The sequence below is a fragment of the Alosa pseudoharengus genome, unplaced genomic scaffold (assembly GCF_046254945.1).
Source record: "Alosa pseudoharengus isolate Yale_2024_CS ecotype anadromous, Long Island Sound unplaced genomic scaffold, YU_APseudo_1.1 YU_APseudo_1.1_scf_10, whole genome shotgun sequence".
NCBI lineage: Eukaryota > Metazoa > Chordata > Actinopteri > Clupeiformes > Clupeidae > Alosa > Alosa pseudoharengus.
The window spans coordinates 24,752,853-24,768,779 of NW_027468565.1; the positions used below are offsets into that span (position 1 = coordinate 24,752,853).

At 48.4% G+C, this 15,927-nt stretch overlaps 2 protein-coding genes across 2 annotated transcripts in view; both read right to left on the reverse strand.

Annotated features, from left to right (window-relative positions):
• Positions 1–275: 275 nt before the first annotated feature.
• LOC143104459 (long-chain fatty acid transport protein 2-like) lies at positions 276–10,364 on the reverse strand. Its single transcript, XM_076268542.1, has 10 exons — positions 9,770–10,364; positions 9,307–9,516; positions 7,622–7,780; positions 7,391–7,515; positions 4,683–4,877; positions 4,235–4,325; positions 3,562–3,760; positions 2,810–2,907; positions 2,310–2,440; positions 276–814 (listed from the first exon to the last, which is right to left on the reverse strand). Exons 1-10 carry the CDS (start codon positions 10,233–10,235, stop codon positions 638–640), a joined length of 1,851 nt encoding a protein of 616 aa, XP_076124657.1. The 5' UTR covers positions 10,236–10,364; the 3' UTR covers positions 276–637.
• A 266-nt stretch (positions 10,365–10,630) lies between these two features.
• cep152 (centrosomal protein 152) overlaps positions 10,631–15,927 on the reverse strand; it is a 28,500-nt gene continuing 23,203 nt past the window's right edge. The window contains exons 26-28 of the mRNA XM_076268555.1: positions 14,020–14,176; positions 12,219–12,328; positions 10,631–12,026 (exon numbers count right to left, since the gene is read on the reverse strand). Coding sequence (XP_076124670.1) covers positions 11,029–12,026; positions 12,219–12,328; positions 14,020–14,176 — 1,265 coding nt within the window. The 3' untranslated portion in view covers positions 10,631–11,028. The remainder of the gene's footprint in view (positions 12,027–12,218; positions 12,329–14,019; positions 14,177–15,927) is intronic.

Consider the following 15,927-nt stretch of genomic DNA (forward strand, 5'->3'; position numbering starts at 1 on the left):
ATTGCATGGGACAAAGGTTTCTTTGTAACACTTCCTCGACTCAAACAGAAATGCAGGAAGGATTGTGCCCAAACAAGCCACTTTACAATTTAAAGATGCACTCCAGTCATTGATTAACCCATAAAAAACATCTGCTACTGATAGCAAACTCCGACACGTTAGCTATTTTAAAGCTAAACATGATGATATGTCCTCAGAAAAACTATTGTTCCACAAATGATTTTTCTAACCTCTCGCTGTGTCAAGCACAAGCATACAAACAATAATCGAAACAATTAATCATTAAAAATACAGTTTTATTTCACAGACAGTAGGCTAATACACATTCTAGAAATAACATTCCCTCACACAAATGTCAAGGCTGCAGTATTGGAGGAATTATTTGTAGTTCATATGCAGGAAATGCAATATTTTGAACATGAAAAAAACTGCATTGCACTACAAAGTACTGCACTTGACTTTACTGCACAAATATTTTGGACATGAAAATCCTTTTGTTCTGCAGCAAAATTGCAGTATAACTGTCCCATAACTGCAGTGATTTTGTGTAAGGGTTGATGTGCATATGGATCATATATATCAGTGCAGAGAGCAGCTATTCCAGTGAGATTTTGAGTCCCGACTGACCATTGGCCAGTTAGAGTTTAACAGAGCCCTGCAGAATGGCGGCATGCATGTCCGCTGTGAGGGGGCTATAGCGCTTCTCTCGCTCGTCCAGGAAGTTGATAGGGTCCCGCACGGCGTCTGGACTGAAACCTTCCTCCACCAGCTTCACCTTCATCTGCTTGAAGGTTCCGGTGACTTCCAGAGCGCTCTGTCAGACACACACATACACACACACACACACATACACACAGTTTACAGGCTGACAGGCTGGAACACTTCAAAGAGAACAGATCCTGAGCCCAACTATCTACTTCACATATCAGTCTTCAGGCATCAGGGCCTGTACCGCCTGTGTGTAACACCTACTGCTGTACTGATGATTATTACTGTTGTACTGATCATATCGTTGTGGCTAGACTGAGAGGTTGCACAGGGCTACCTGGCAGGGGCGTATCATTCGACAGTGCAGCCAGTGCGATGCACCGGGGCCCGGGGCCCACGGCTCTTCGAGGGGCCCATCGCGGTTTGGGATTGGCCCCCCCTCCCCAATACAGACTCATCAAACAACTGTTAACATTAACAACGCATTCACAACTACAAATTATACTATAGCTCGCTAACTGATTGCTATTTATGTGCTTCACTATCTCTATCATTTTGATTTTACTAATGACATTTCGACGTTAGAATCAAAATTAATTAATAACAACTAATAACATTATTGATTATTTTATCACCAACTTATAAGATGTTGTAACATGGCCTGCTGGGAAATCTGTTTGTCCAATCACTTAAAATTTTACCTCCTGATCGTAGGCTAGGCTGCGCAATGCTCGTAAATGTAAACTGGTAAGGGTCAACTACTAAAGTTTTGGAAAGTCTCAGCAACAATCATTGACCATAGCTCTGTGGCAGCAACATTTAGTGACGTTTGCACAGCTTTGTTTTTGTACCTCACCTTACCAGTCACTGTAGCCACAGGAGAGTGGTCATTTTCAAAGCTGAAATTGATAAAGACCTATCTGAGTGCCATGGGTCAGGAGCGACTGAGTGGATTGTCCATACTCTCCATCGAAAATAACAGAGCGAGAAATCTGGATTTCACCACAATAGTGAACGAGTTTGCTGAGCAGAAGGCACGCAAAGTTCACTTCTGACGACTGAGTGCAAGTTTTGTTTTTTGCTTATTATGGCAACTGATCGGCTTGTCAAGTTGTGGTTAAATGGCCGCTGTGCCATCATGTATGTGTCTGTTTGCGATTTGATGAGGCCATTGTTGTGCTGCAAGGGAACGTGGTGTGTTCAGTTGAATGGATTTGTTTGCGTTCTGTTTTTTCGATCGCAGGCTGTGTACAGGTTACGCAAATAGTCACTGTCTATGGTGATAATGATCATGTCGTGTGTGCGCTCTTCTTTCCCTCCGTGCTCGGTCGGTGTGTGTGTGTTGAGATATGAAGGAATGCTAGTTGTCACTGTGCATGGTTAGCGCCAGACTTGCACCGGGGCCTTGCGCAACTATGTCTTTCTTATTGCAATGAGGCCTTCTATAAAGTGGGTCTCTAGACCTTCCACTAAGTCAATTACCGGCCATTTGTGCCCTGTGGTACTGTCATTAAGTTCAGTCTGAACTCTGATGAAAGGATTGGACACGAGAGCTAACAAAATGGTGTGTGTGTGTGTGTGTGTGTGTGTGTGCGTGCTACCTGGATTCTGATGAAGCGTGGTCGGGCGTAGGCTGGCAGGTAGGCGCACACGTGGCTGAAGACTCTGCTGCCATCAAACGCCTCTCCCTTCTGTAGAGTGACCGCAGCCATCCCGACCCTGCCCTCATGACCTGCCGAGACGAGAACATTTACCAACATCACCATGGAGATGAAATGAGAAAACATTTACCACACCTCTACAGCATCACCATGGAGATGAGATGAGAGAACATTTACCACACCTCTACAGCATCACCATGGAGATGAGATGAGAACATTTACCACACCTCTACAACATCACCATGGAGATGAGACGAGAGAACATTTACCACACCTCTACAACATCACCATGGAGATGAGATGAGAAGATGAGGAGGGATGAGATTAAATTAGATGAGCTGAGATGAGATTAGAGAAGGGATGAGATGAGATCATAGGAGGAGATGAAATTAGAGGAGGAGATGAGGGGATGTGGATAGTGGGGGGAAGAGGAGTCTCACCTGGCACTTTGACGCCATACACATTGGCCTCTGTGATGGATGACATCATAGTGAGGATGTCTGAGATTTCATTAGTCGCCACATTCTCTCCCTTCCACCTGGGACATCAACATCAGAGTTAACACTGCACTAACTAACACACACACACACACACACACACACACACACACACACACACACACACACACACACACACACACACACGCCAGAGTTAACACTGCACTAACTGCGGACGGCGGACAGGGACCCAAAACAAAGTGGCAAACGCAAAGGTGGAGGCTCACACTCTTTGTTAACATGAAATGGTGCAACCCAGGACATGTGACGGTGAAGGACATATCACTTTGTCTGCTGTCCATCTGACTGTTACACACACACACACACACACATGCCAGGGTTAACACTGCATTAACTAAAACTCTCATCACTCAAATCCAAAATAACTTATTCAATAACACTCACACACACACACTCACCCAGTAACACTCTCTCACACATAGACAGTCACCCAGTAACAGTCACCCACCAACAAACACTCTCACTCACTTGCACAAAGCCCCCCACCACACACAAACCCACTTATCCAAGAACACTCATGCACATCCACCAACATACACCCACACACACACACTCATCCACATCCATCCACTATTGACACACACACACACACACACACACACACACACACACACACACACACACACACACACACACACACACACACTCATCCACAGACTAGACTGAGGGCTGACCTGAATGTGTCTCCAACGCGATCCTGGAAGTAAATGAAGTTGTCGTGGTCGACCATGAGCAGATCTCCACTGTTGAAGTACACGTCTCCTTTCTCCAGCACGTCGTGCAGCTTCTTCCGCTCCGTCTGCTTCAGGTCCCTGGCGTAGCCCGAGAACGGTGCCTTCTGAGTGATGCGCGCCACCATCAGTCCTGTCTCACCTGCACACACACACACGCACGCACACACACACGCACGTGTGAGGGACCCCCCGGCTCTCTCTGGCCAGTTTGACCAGTGGGTGTTCAGGTGTGTAAGACAGGTGAGGGCCCTGCTGTGTGTTCAGGTGTGTAAGACAGGTGAGGGCCCTGTTGTGTGTGAGGGCACTGTTGTGTGTTCAGGTGTGTAAGACAGGTGAGGGCACTGTTGTGTGTATAGGTGTGTAAGACAGGTGAGGGCCCTGCTGTGTGTTCAGGTGTGTAAGACAGGTGAGGGCCCTGTTGTGTGTGAGGGCACTGTTGTGTGTTCAGGTGTGTAAGACAGGTGAGGTCAAACTGGCCCTGCTGTGTGTTCAGATGTGTAAGACAGGTGAGGGCCCTGCTGTGTGTTCAGGTGTGTAAGACAGGTGAGGGCCCTGTTGTGTGTTCAGGTGTGCAAGACAGGTGAGGGCATTGGGGCATATGGTGCGACGGTACCTTGGGGCGCCTCTATGCACAAGCCCTCTGCGTTCCTGACCGGCTCCTCCTTCTCCAGGTCGTACTGGATCACGGCGAACGGAAACAGCCTCTGAGGAAAACAGATTTCTCATACACACTTTCCATACAGCTGGTCAACTCCTCACAGAAGTGGACTACTGGGCCGGACTCTGCCTCTCTATGGCTTGACCATAACATGCCATACTGCATTCAGGCTCTCTTGTACTGGCTATATTAGCCTCTACAAACGTGCATGTGTGTGTGTTTCATTGTATGTCCATCCTAACAAGTGTTGTGAGTGTTTTTCTTGTGTGTGTATGAGTGTGTCAAGCTACTGGATGGCTATATTTCTCTCAGGATCATCTATCTAGTATCTATCTATCTTTCTATCGCACTGACCAGTGTGATTGCTCATCCTTAGGTTGCCAGGGTGATGCGTGCACTGTACCTTGTGGAGTGGGTTGACGCGGCCCACTGCCCCGATCTTGCCGGCGTAGTTGATGAAGCTCATGTTGCCCTCGGTGGCTGCGTACAGCTCTCGGATCTCCACGTGGCCGAAGCGCTGCAAGAAGTCCCGCCACACATCCGCACGCAGGCCGTTCCCAAAGGCGATCCGCACGTTGTGCACCGGGTCAATGGGTGACTGCAGGAAGGCACACAACACAGGAGCTGAGCATGATGTAGCTTGAATGTTATTCCTCATTTTTGTAAGTCACTTTGGATAAAAGTGTCTTCTGAATTAATAAATGTTAAAGTTAATGTTAATGTAATGTAATGTAATGGCAAGACGGAAAAAAGAGAAAAGACGATAAACATGGCTTAAAATGTCTAGAATCTGCACACAGCATCATAACATAGTGGTTCTGCACACATCATCATAACATAGTGGTTCTGCACACAGCTGCACACAGCATCATAACATAGTGGTTCTGCACACAGCATCATAACATAGTGGTTCTGCACACAGCTGCACACAGCATCATAACGTAGTGGTTCTGCACACAGCTGCACACAGCATCATAACATAGTGGTTCTGCACACAGCATTATAACATAGTGGTTCTGCAGTATTGAAGTGTCACTTTATATTCTGTCTTAGGTCAGTTGAAGAGGTAAGTCAGTTGGTGATAATATGCACACATTTGCAGACCTGCCAACCCAGAACAGATATTATATTACAACTTTTTCAGCTCATCTTGGTGTAGATGTGTGTGGCCAAATATCAGCGCAACATATAAATATATTTTGGATAGTACACTCATTTATTAATGTCAAATATGTAAATTTAAGCTAAGCGTGTAACTGAAAATAATAACTTTTTTGTTATAATTTACCACCTTTCACAAAGATTCCAATGAATGATGCATTTAACTGGTAACAATCATAGACTGTATATATAGAACTGGACAGTGTGGCTGCATTCTGCAGTGTTCTATGGAATTGAAGCCGCCGAGGCGCCGCCATCTTGGAAAATTTGGAGCCAATTTGAAGTGCGGCTGCGCAGCAAAAGTTGAAGCATGTGATAAGATATAGCCTAATGATAATAACAGCAACACTTATTTAGGTTAGATTATTTGTCGAAATCAGGTGTCGTTAAAATAAGTGAGCGATGACGTGGTAGTGTCTGCAGCCTAGACGTTAAAACATAATGGACAAAGCGTCGTGTCTGCAGCCAGCCAGCTGTCAATCATAGGTGTAAACACGCCCTTTTTAGATTTGTTAATATAACATTAAAACAAATAATTTCAGCGAGAAAAGAAAAATTGTGTGTATTGAAGCATCTTGAAAACTATTTTTTCGAATAAAAAGTTGTTGAACAAAAATAGTTTTAGGTGAGAAAAGTGACACGGAAAGTTGGCTACTTGGCCATTGAAATACATGGGGATGGGCGGAGTTACACATTGTACTGCAGCCAGCCACCAGGGGGCTCTGGACTAACGCTCGCATCACTCTTAACAGACGGCACACCGTCCAGTTCTATATATACACAGTCTATGGTAACAATAGTCTTGTATCATACCATTCCGTTTAGGATCACAAAGGTGGCTAGACAACATCAGAATCTCATAGACACACAGCACAGGGTAAACTGGAACTTTTGTTCACTCTTTCTTGACTTTGTGTAGAAGTTGGCTGGTTTCAGATTTGTTGATAAATTGATTTTCGGACTTTGATTTCTTGTGATCTGATTTGAATGTGGTTCTGCTGGTTCTTAGGCTGCTGCCTAGCAACACGGCAGGATGAGCACAGTTCAGATAGAGCCATTAAGAAGCGTGTGAAAAAATACAGACTGGAGGAACTAAAGAGAGAGCTGGAGGCTTTGGGGGTTAACGTTGATGGACATGGACATGGATGAAAATAAAAATAAAAACAAAAAGATCAAAAAGGAACTCCAAAAGCTCCTAATAAAGGAGCTGAAGCAGGTCGAGGATGGCAGAACTGGCCTGGACAAGAGGGCTAGGGAGAGAGCAGAAGGACTAACTCTGCCCATGGAGATCCCAGAAGACGTCCTAAATGTTCTTCATGACCTTGATACATTCTTGGACAAAGAGTTGGAAGACTCTGAGAGAAATGAACAGAGGGATGACGATGTAAAAGCTGTGAGTAGAAGACATCTGCTCTTATTGAGTGTAAGAAGTAGCCTTGAGCTCGGAGCAATAAGTGGGCTCCCTAAAAAGTATGCTCACAAAACATCAAAATGGTTCAGCATTGAATTTTAATAAATTGTTCCCCCGTTATGTTTAGCTTCAGAAGGACTGAAAGACAAAGGAGAAAAGGAGAGAGTCTTGAGGCCAGAGGTTGGAGACAGGAAGGAGGAGGCCAAGCCGGAATCCAATTTCTGGAGTGCCAGAGAGAACCACAAAGGCTCCGTCCCCTGGAGGAGGTTTTGGGGGGCCAGACACAGCAGCAAAAGGCTGACTGTGTGAACGATTGACAAGGACTTAACCATCAAAAACAGTCAATAAAGCAGATACAATTTGTAGTGATCTTAATGTTTCTTCACGATTCATTTCTCAAATATAATTCTGCAACCTAATGACTCATAACAAGCTGTTCCAGCATTTGGCTTTGAGTTGGAGAAATGCCACCAGGCTTAATGCCCTCTGGACAGCCCTCAGCTGTGGACCCCGGGTCAGGCGGTGGTGGGGTCGCCTACCTTCGGAGTGTTGCAGAGGTAGCGCATGGTCTCGCCGATGTACTGCATGACCGTCACGTTGTACTTCCTGCAGTCATCCCAGAACTGCGACGCAGAGAACTTGTTCCGCAGCACGAGGCTTGCACCTGTGAATGAGAGAATAGACACGACAACCTGTTTAAACAGAGTACAGTTTGAGTGTATGTGTGTCCTCTGCATGTGTGAGTGTGTCTCCCACGGGCGCTGACTCACCTCGTTCGATGGCGCCGGTGAATCCGAGGGCGAAACCGGCCGTGTGGTAGAGAGGCAGGTTCACGTAGACAACGTCGTCAGAGCACACGCCTACAATAGACTGCAGGGAGGACATCGCCCACAGCCTCTGATGACTGATCACCGCAGCCTTGGGCAGGCCTGCAGGGCAGCACACCAGCGGGCACCGGTTAGAATGGCATCACATACGGGTACCACTTAGAATGGCATGATGTGTGAAGTTACCTGTAGTGAGGCGTGTGTGTGGTCGCCTGTAGCGAGGTGTGTGTGTGTGAGATGTGTGTGGTCACCTGTAGTGCCTGAGGTGTGTGTAGTTACGTGTAGTGTGAGTGAGGTGTGTGTGTGGTGGTCACTTGTAACAAGACCATAACACCCCCCCCCCCCCCCCCCCCCCAGTTTTTAAAAATGCTCAAAATGAATGAACGTCCACAATTACTGGCACCCCTGCATGTAATACCGTGTTAAGCCTCCCTTTCCCAATAAAACAGTTATACATATATAAACATAATATTCTCCTATGACATCCTAGCCTGGAAAATCCAGACCCTGGTAATCTAGAAAGATTGAGGGTCTGGCCACGAACTCAAAGAGCGGCACCAAGCATGCATTTGAAAATCTCACTGCACGCAATTGGATAACACTAGACCAATGTTTACTCTGAATGATTCCCGACTTCGACGCACTTGGATAACACTACGACCAATGTTGCTCTGTCGTCATCAGTTTAGCTCGCGTCTGGACAGATACGCCGAGTTCCCCGGGATGCAAGGGGTAAAAGTAACATGCATCATTGCTCATTGCCAGAGTGTCTCGCAGAGACAATTCCATTGTGCTCTCGCGAGAACTCTGGATTTCCAGGGTAATGACATCCCATAATGTTGAAAAATAAAAAGCAAGGGATTTGAGACCATTCCTCTTTACAAAATCTCTCCAGATTGTCCAGATTCCTAGATCCTCACTTGTGCTTTCTCCTCTTTGACTCACACCACTGTTTTAGATTAAGGGACTGAGATGGCAATGATAGAAGCTTGATTTTGTGTTCAGTAAGCCATTTTTGTTTTGGACATGTTTTGGTTTATTGACCTGATGAATGATCCAAGTGGTGATCATGTGATCATAATCAAGTGATCATGACCCACTGTAAGTATCTTGGCAGACATTGACAGATTTTCATAAAAGAAAATCAGATTGTTCTTGGAGTTCATAATACCATGCACCTTGAAAAAGGATCCCAGGGCCTTTATTCGGAATAAAAACAGCCCCACAATATCACAAGGACTCCACCATAATTGTCATTAGATTGTCACAGTGCCTGAGGTGTGTGGTGTCACCTGTAGTGAGGTGTGTGTGTTCACCTGTACTGCCTGAGGTGTGTGGTGTCACCTGTAGTGAGGTGTGTGTGAGGTGTATGTGGTCACCTGTAGTGAGGTGTGTGTGTGAGGTGTGTGTGTTCACCTGTAGTGAGGTGTGTAGTGAGGTGTGTGTGAGGTGTGTGTGGTCACCTGTAGTGAGGTGTGTGTGAGATGTGTGTGTTCACCTGTAGTGAGGTGAGGTGTGTGTTCACCTGTAGTGAGGTGTGTGTGAGGTGTGTGTGGTCACCTGTAGTGAGGTGTGTGTGAGGTGTGTGTTCACCTGTAGTGAGGTGTGCGTGAGGTGTGTGTGGTCACCTGTAGTGCCGGAGGTGTAGATGTACACGGCGGGGCTGGAAAAGGTCACGTTGGCCCTGAGGTCAGAGGGCAGGGGGGTATCTGACGCAAGGCGGATCTTGTCTGAGAGGGTTTCCATGCCAACAGTTTCACACACCTCCGTGAAGAGAAAGACGGTGACCCCTTGTTCTGTCAGCACAGGAAGCACCTCCTCCACCGCATCTCTGAGCTCTGAGGAGAAGGTGGAGGGAATGAGTCACCTGTAGCACTCCTGACTTACAGCACACAAGGAGTGGACGAGACTCTAAACAGCCTGGCAATGACCATGACCGGTAATACAGGTTCTGAACTAGTAACCTCAACTTCTTTCAGAAAGGTCCTTTTTCACCATTAACTGATTTTACTGACACCATCACATGTTTTTAAAACTGCTTTTTAAAAGAAGGGAATGACTATTCTTGACCTCCGCGGAGCGGAGCTGTACCTGCAGCTGCGAGCAGCACTTTGGCGCCGCAGCAGGAGAAACAGTGGAGGAGAGATCTGGACCTCAGGTTGTAGTTGAGGAGCGCTGCAGAACACCCGAGTTTGGTCAGGCCCAACCAAGTCCACAGGAAAACGGGCTCGTTGCCCAGGAGAAGCGCGACGGTGTCGCCCTGCCTGACGCCAGCGTGCTCCCGGAGCGTCCTAGCGATCCGATTGCTCTGCCGGTCTGTCTCCTGATAGGAGAAATTTTCATCTTTGAAAGAAATAAAAGTCTTTTGAGGGTGACAACTTACCGTTTCCAAAAAACGATCCAATAATGTAAAGTACGGGTTTGACTGTGCGTATTTAGCTAACCGATACCCAACTAGAGTCGTCTGAACGCCGTATTGTAAGTCTTTTAGAAAATATGGAAATCGATATCGAAGAACTATCAGCAACACAGCAAGAAAGATCAGCCATGTCAGCATTGTAACGGAGTTGCGGTATGTAGCAGAAACCAAGTTATCCTTAAGTGGTTATGAGCAGGGAGACAGTCGATCCGTCAGACCGCTGCCGTTGCATAAACTAGTTGATCAACATTGTGAACTCGTTCGGTGGCTCATGGGTTGGGTAACTCGGACAGAGTTGATAAGAAAACAAGCTGCGTTCAATATGCGTTATCGGTGAACTTTGAGGAAGGGTGTCTGAACACGTGTTTGGAAGTGATCACGTGAAACATTATTCAATCAGAATAACATCTGCCATTGTTTTGGATTTTACATAACCAGTCTTGGAGCGCAGGGAAAAACAATGACTGATCAATTTGCGTCACATTAAATGCACACCACACGTTTCTGTATAAAAGCCATTTAATTAGGGAAGACAACGGACTGGGATCCAACACACAAATCATAGCAACTGGTATAAAAAAAACAAAAAACATTTAATAGGGGAAGATAACAGACTGGGATCCAACACTCACAAATCATAGCGACTGGTATAAAAACAAACGGAAGAACACTTAAAATGAATAAACTTATTTTACATCATAAATACAATAAAAGCAACTCTTGCACTCTGGAGGGCCAGTGTACCAGTTTATGCAGACAAGGCACTTGATTCTGACACAAACTTCACATTACTACACATACACCCTCCGGTGAGTGTAAACAAATATAAAAACAGATCTCCGCTCTGGCTTGCCAACACAGCCCAAAGCAGAGCTTGTGAAAGACCGAATGAGAGGTCCAAAGTGGAGACTGTGTGTGTGTGTGTGTCTCCTCAGGCAGGTCTCTTCCTCAGCTGGGAGGGGGGGCTGCTGAAGCCGCTGTCCTGCTGCGGCCCTTTCAGCTCGGAGAAGAGGCTCTTAGGAGCGAGTCGGCCCGACCCCTCCGGGAGGCCTGACGTCGCCTTAACAATCTGCCTGTAGATGGTGGAGTCAGTGGCGTCTCCCAGGAAGCTGCCGCATGCGTCAAACTCCGTCCCTAACGCAGACAGCGGCCCAAACAGGTCTGCTACAGGAGTGTGTGTGCGCTGGGGGAGGTAGGAGCCAGCGCTGCTACTGAGTGTGAGTGCGTGTGTGTGCGAGTGTGTGTGTGCGGGCTGGTAGGAGCCAGCGCTGCTACTGAGAGTGTGTGTGTGCGGGGGCAAGTACGAGCCAGCACTGGCGATGCTCCATTCACTCTGGCCCCCGTCCCTGACCGGAGGCTCCTGGGCGAAGGATGACTCCTGGTGCAGGTGTGAGTGGGCCTCCTGGTGCAGGTGTAAGTGGGCCTCCTGGTGCAGGTGTGAGTGGGCCTGCAGGTCAGTGGGCCTCCCTGGATCCGAGTCAGAGCGGCGTGGACGCTGCTGCGGTGGCTCCATCTCTCTCTCCCGCTCCCTGTGCTGGCTCCTCAGGGTGACGTGTGCCCGGCTGGCGTCTGCCCTCTGGCGCCCGCCGTGCGACGCGGTCGAGGAGGGGGGTGCGGCGGACATGGGGGGCTTCTGGGAGGCTGGAGGCTTCAGTTGTGGAGGCATGGGGCCCCTCAGGCCCCGGGGCTGCTCTCTGGGGGCTCCCCTGCTCTCTGAGGCCGTGCGGTCCCCCAGGCCCCTGGGCAGGCTGCTGCTTTCTGGGGCCGAGATGGCGCAAGCGTTTGATTGGCCACTGCTCTCCGAAGCCTCTCTGACACAGGTCAGGGCCTGAGGCCTTACTCCTACAGGGTCTCCCAGCGCAGAGGTAGGGGCCAGGCCAGAGGGAACTCTGGGAGTCTGGCCTGGAACACTGATGAGGTTGGCTTCCTCTGCACACAGGGGTCAAAGGTCATTAATAGGTTGAAGTTGACTTGGCAGACACGTTTATGCAAACAGGACAATAATAATGCATTCTTACTAATACTAATAAACAAAAATAACAACATTCTTCACTCTTTTTTCTATGGAGGGGGCAAACATTAAAACCCATGGACTGAGCGCACACACACACACACACACACCTTGGGCGGTTTGGCTCTTGACGAGTTTCTTCTTGTTCATGGGCGTCTCCAAGACTTTGGCCATGGCGGCTAGTTTGCTGGCTGCGTTAATGATTTTCTTCTCAGCAGCGCTGGGAGGGCGGGAGGACAGCGGTGTCATAATCACACACATCAACAGCCCAGCTTCAGAGACGCACACCACACATCACACACCACACACATCAACAGCCCAGCTTCAGAGACGCACACCACACACACCACACACATCACACACCACACACATCAACAGCCCAGCTTCAGAGACGCACACCACACACACCACACACATCAACAGCCCAGCTTCAGAAACGCACACCACACACATCACACACCACACACATCAACAGCCCAGCTTCAGAAATGCACACCACACACATCACACATCACACACCACACACATCACACACATCAACAGCCCAGCTTCAGAAACGCACACCACACACATCAACAGCCCAGCTTCAGAAACGCACACCACACACATCACACACATCAACAGCCCAGCTTCAGAGACGCACACCACACACACCACACATCACACACATCAACAGCCCAGCTTCAGAGACGCACACCACACACACCACACATCACACACATCAACAGCCCAGCTTCAGAGACGCACACCACACACACCACACATCACACACATCAACAGCCCAGCTTCAGAGACGCACACCACACATCACACATCACACACCACACACCACACACATCAACAGCCCAGCTTTAGAGACGCACACCACACATCACACCACACACATCAACAGCCCAGCTTCAGAGACGCACACCACACATCAGACACCACACATCACACACACAACACATCACACCACACACACATCAACAGCCCAGCTTCAGAGACGCACACCACACATCACACACCACACATCACAGACACCACACACACCACACACATCACACACCACAGCAGTGTTAATGCATAACCAGCAGCCCGGACGCAGCTCAGGTGTCACCAGGGCCCATTAGTTCAATTTCAACTGACCGCAAGTAGTCGTCCTGAGGTCCCTGAGACACTGACATTTATAGAGATTACAGTTTACAATATGGAAAGAGAAATAAAACAAATAAAAAGGTGTGACTGGCTAGTCTAACTACTTTACAATGTGGAAAGACTCAAGTCTTCTGACTGGCTAGTCTACCTACATTTCGATGTGGAAAGACTCAAGTCCTCTGACTTTTTCTCTGTTCTCTATCCAAACTCCCACCTAAAGTAATAAGCAAAGCAAACCCCACTCCTCAACCTCTCACTTTTCACTCCCCCTTCACCCGCTCGTGTGCCCCCTACACCCCCTCACCCGTTGGCGTGCCCCCACTCTGCTGTGCCCCCCCTACACCCCCTCACCCGTTGGCGTGCCCCCACTCTGCTGTGCCCCCCCTACACCCCCTCACCCGTTGGCGTGCTCCCACTCTGCTGTGCACCCCCTACACCCCCTCACCCGTTGGCGTGCTCCCACTCTGCTGTGCCCCCCCTACACCCCCTCACCCGTTGGCGTGCCCCCACTCTGATGTGCCCCCCCTACACCCCCTCACCCGTTGGCGTGCCCCCACTCTGCTGTGCCCCCCCTACACCCCCTCACCCGTTGGCGTGCCCCCACTCTGCTGTGCCCCCCCTACACCCCCTCACCCGTTGGCGTGCTCCCACTCTGCTGTGCACCCCCTACACCCCCTCACCCGTTGGCGTGCCCCCACTCTGATGTGCCCCCCCTACACCCCCTCACCGGTTGGCGTGCTCCCACTCTGCTGTGCCCCCCCTACACCCCCTCACCCGTTGGCGTGCCCCCCGTCGTGCAGCAGCTCCTGCAGGCAGGTGAGGTAATATCGCCGCATGCGTCTGGCCGTCTCCTGGCGCTCCCTCTGCACCTCCCCACGGATCAGCTCCGCCGCACGCTCCTTACTCTCCTGCAGATACCGCAGCATATCCCCTGCACACACACACACACACACACACACACACACACACACACACACACACACACACACACACACACACACACACACACACACACACACACACACACACACACACACACACACACACACACACACACACACACACAAACACACGGCATTTGTTAATATCGCTTATATTCTAATTGGGGCAGTCGTGGCCTACTGGTTAGCGCTTTGGACTTGTAACCAGAGGGTTGCCGGTTCGAACCCCGACCAGTAGGCACGGCTGAAGTGCCCTTGAGCAAGGAAACTAACCCCTCACTGCTCCCCGAGCGCCGCTGTAGCAGGCAGCTCACTGCGCTGGGATTAGTGTGTGCTTCACCTCACTATGTTCACTGTGTGCTGAGTGTGTTTCACTAATTCACAGATTGGGATAAATGCAGAGACCAAATTTCCCTCATGGGAGTATATATACTATACTTATTCACTTGAACCTCATTTACCCTCCAACCGCCAAAGTCGCAAAATTGCGACCAACAACGTCACTGATTAAAACAGACGATAGATCCATGTACGGGGACACATCTCATTTGTACAAAGTTTTCAGGAAGTTATTGTATTACCACGCGAAAAACAGGAAGTAGACGTGCATTTCTTTGTAATGACATGGAAGCGATGTGGGCCGTAGTTCTGCTTCAATTTCTGCAGAACTACGGCCCACATCACTTCCATCGCGAAAAGTTGAAAAAAAAGTTCACGTGTGATGAAGTCATGAGTCTGTTATTCACCTATTCCAATTCTGACGGAGAATATCTGCCTTTTGGAGAATATGATCGATCATCTATTGACAGTGATGGTCACGGTGCGTCTGTGAATGGTGCGTGTTTGCGCGTATACGACAGTGTCCACTAGGCATACCATGCTTATTTCGACCCTCAGCCCAACATAGCTGGAGGTGCCAGTGGTAATAGTGATGATAAGTGTCCGTAATGGACGTGGTAGGGGTAGTAAAAATAGGGCTCTGAAGAACTACAAAGATGATCTGGCCAGGCAACTTTATTGTATAGTAGCATAGGGTTTGTGGTTAAAGTAATAGTTTACTATTGTTGGTTTACATGTGACTGTTTTCCTGTTCATTTGTTATGTGGGCGAAATGACAAAAAAAGAAAGTAAAACTGCTAAAATATGTTCAACATCCAGTATTTACTGAAAGGTGCATAATTCGAGGTGGTTGCCATCCAGTGACATCATAATATGCAAATTAGATGGGTAAATTTAACCCCTTCATAAACTTTTGTTCATACTCAATGATTTTCACATTTACAGTAGGACTTTATCTCTGACCACTTTCAAGCCATGGCCTTTTGAAATTTTGATGTAAAAATCCAATTTCTTTTTAACCCAGGCGCCTAAAGGGCTAATGACCACCAATGTGTAACACCCACCTGGGTGATGCACAGCAGCCACTACAGTACAGTATACACACAGTGTATGTGTCTGAACACTCAGCCACTCACCACCACACAAGCATGATTAACTACATCCACTCACCACCACACCAGCATGATTAACTACATCCACTCAGCCAGACCAGCATGATTAACTACATCCACTCAGCCAGACCAGCAGCACATTGTTTCTCCAAACAACTGCAAGTGTTAGGTGTAGTGTAGCTTGTGTGTGTGTGTGGACGCAGGCTGTGAGTGGAGAGGTACTGGTGTGTGTGTGTGTCAGAGCTAGTGAGCGGAGCTGAGCGGTGCGACTATACCGCTCTGCTCAATTT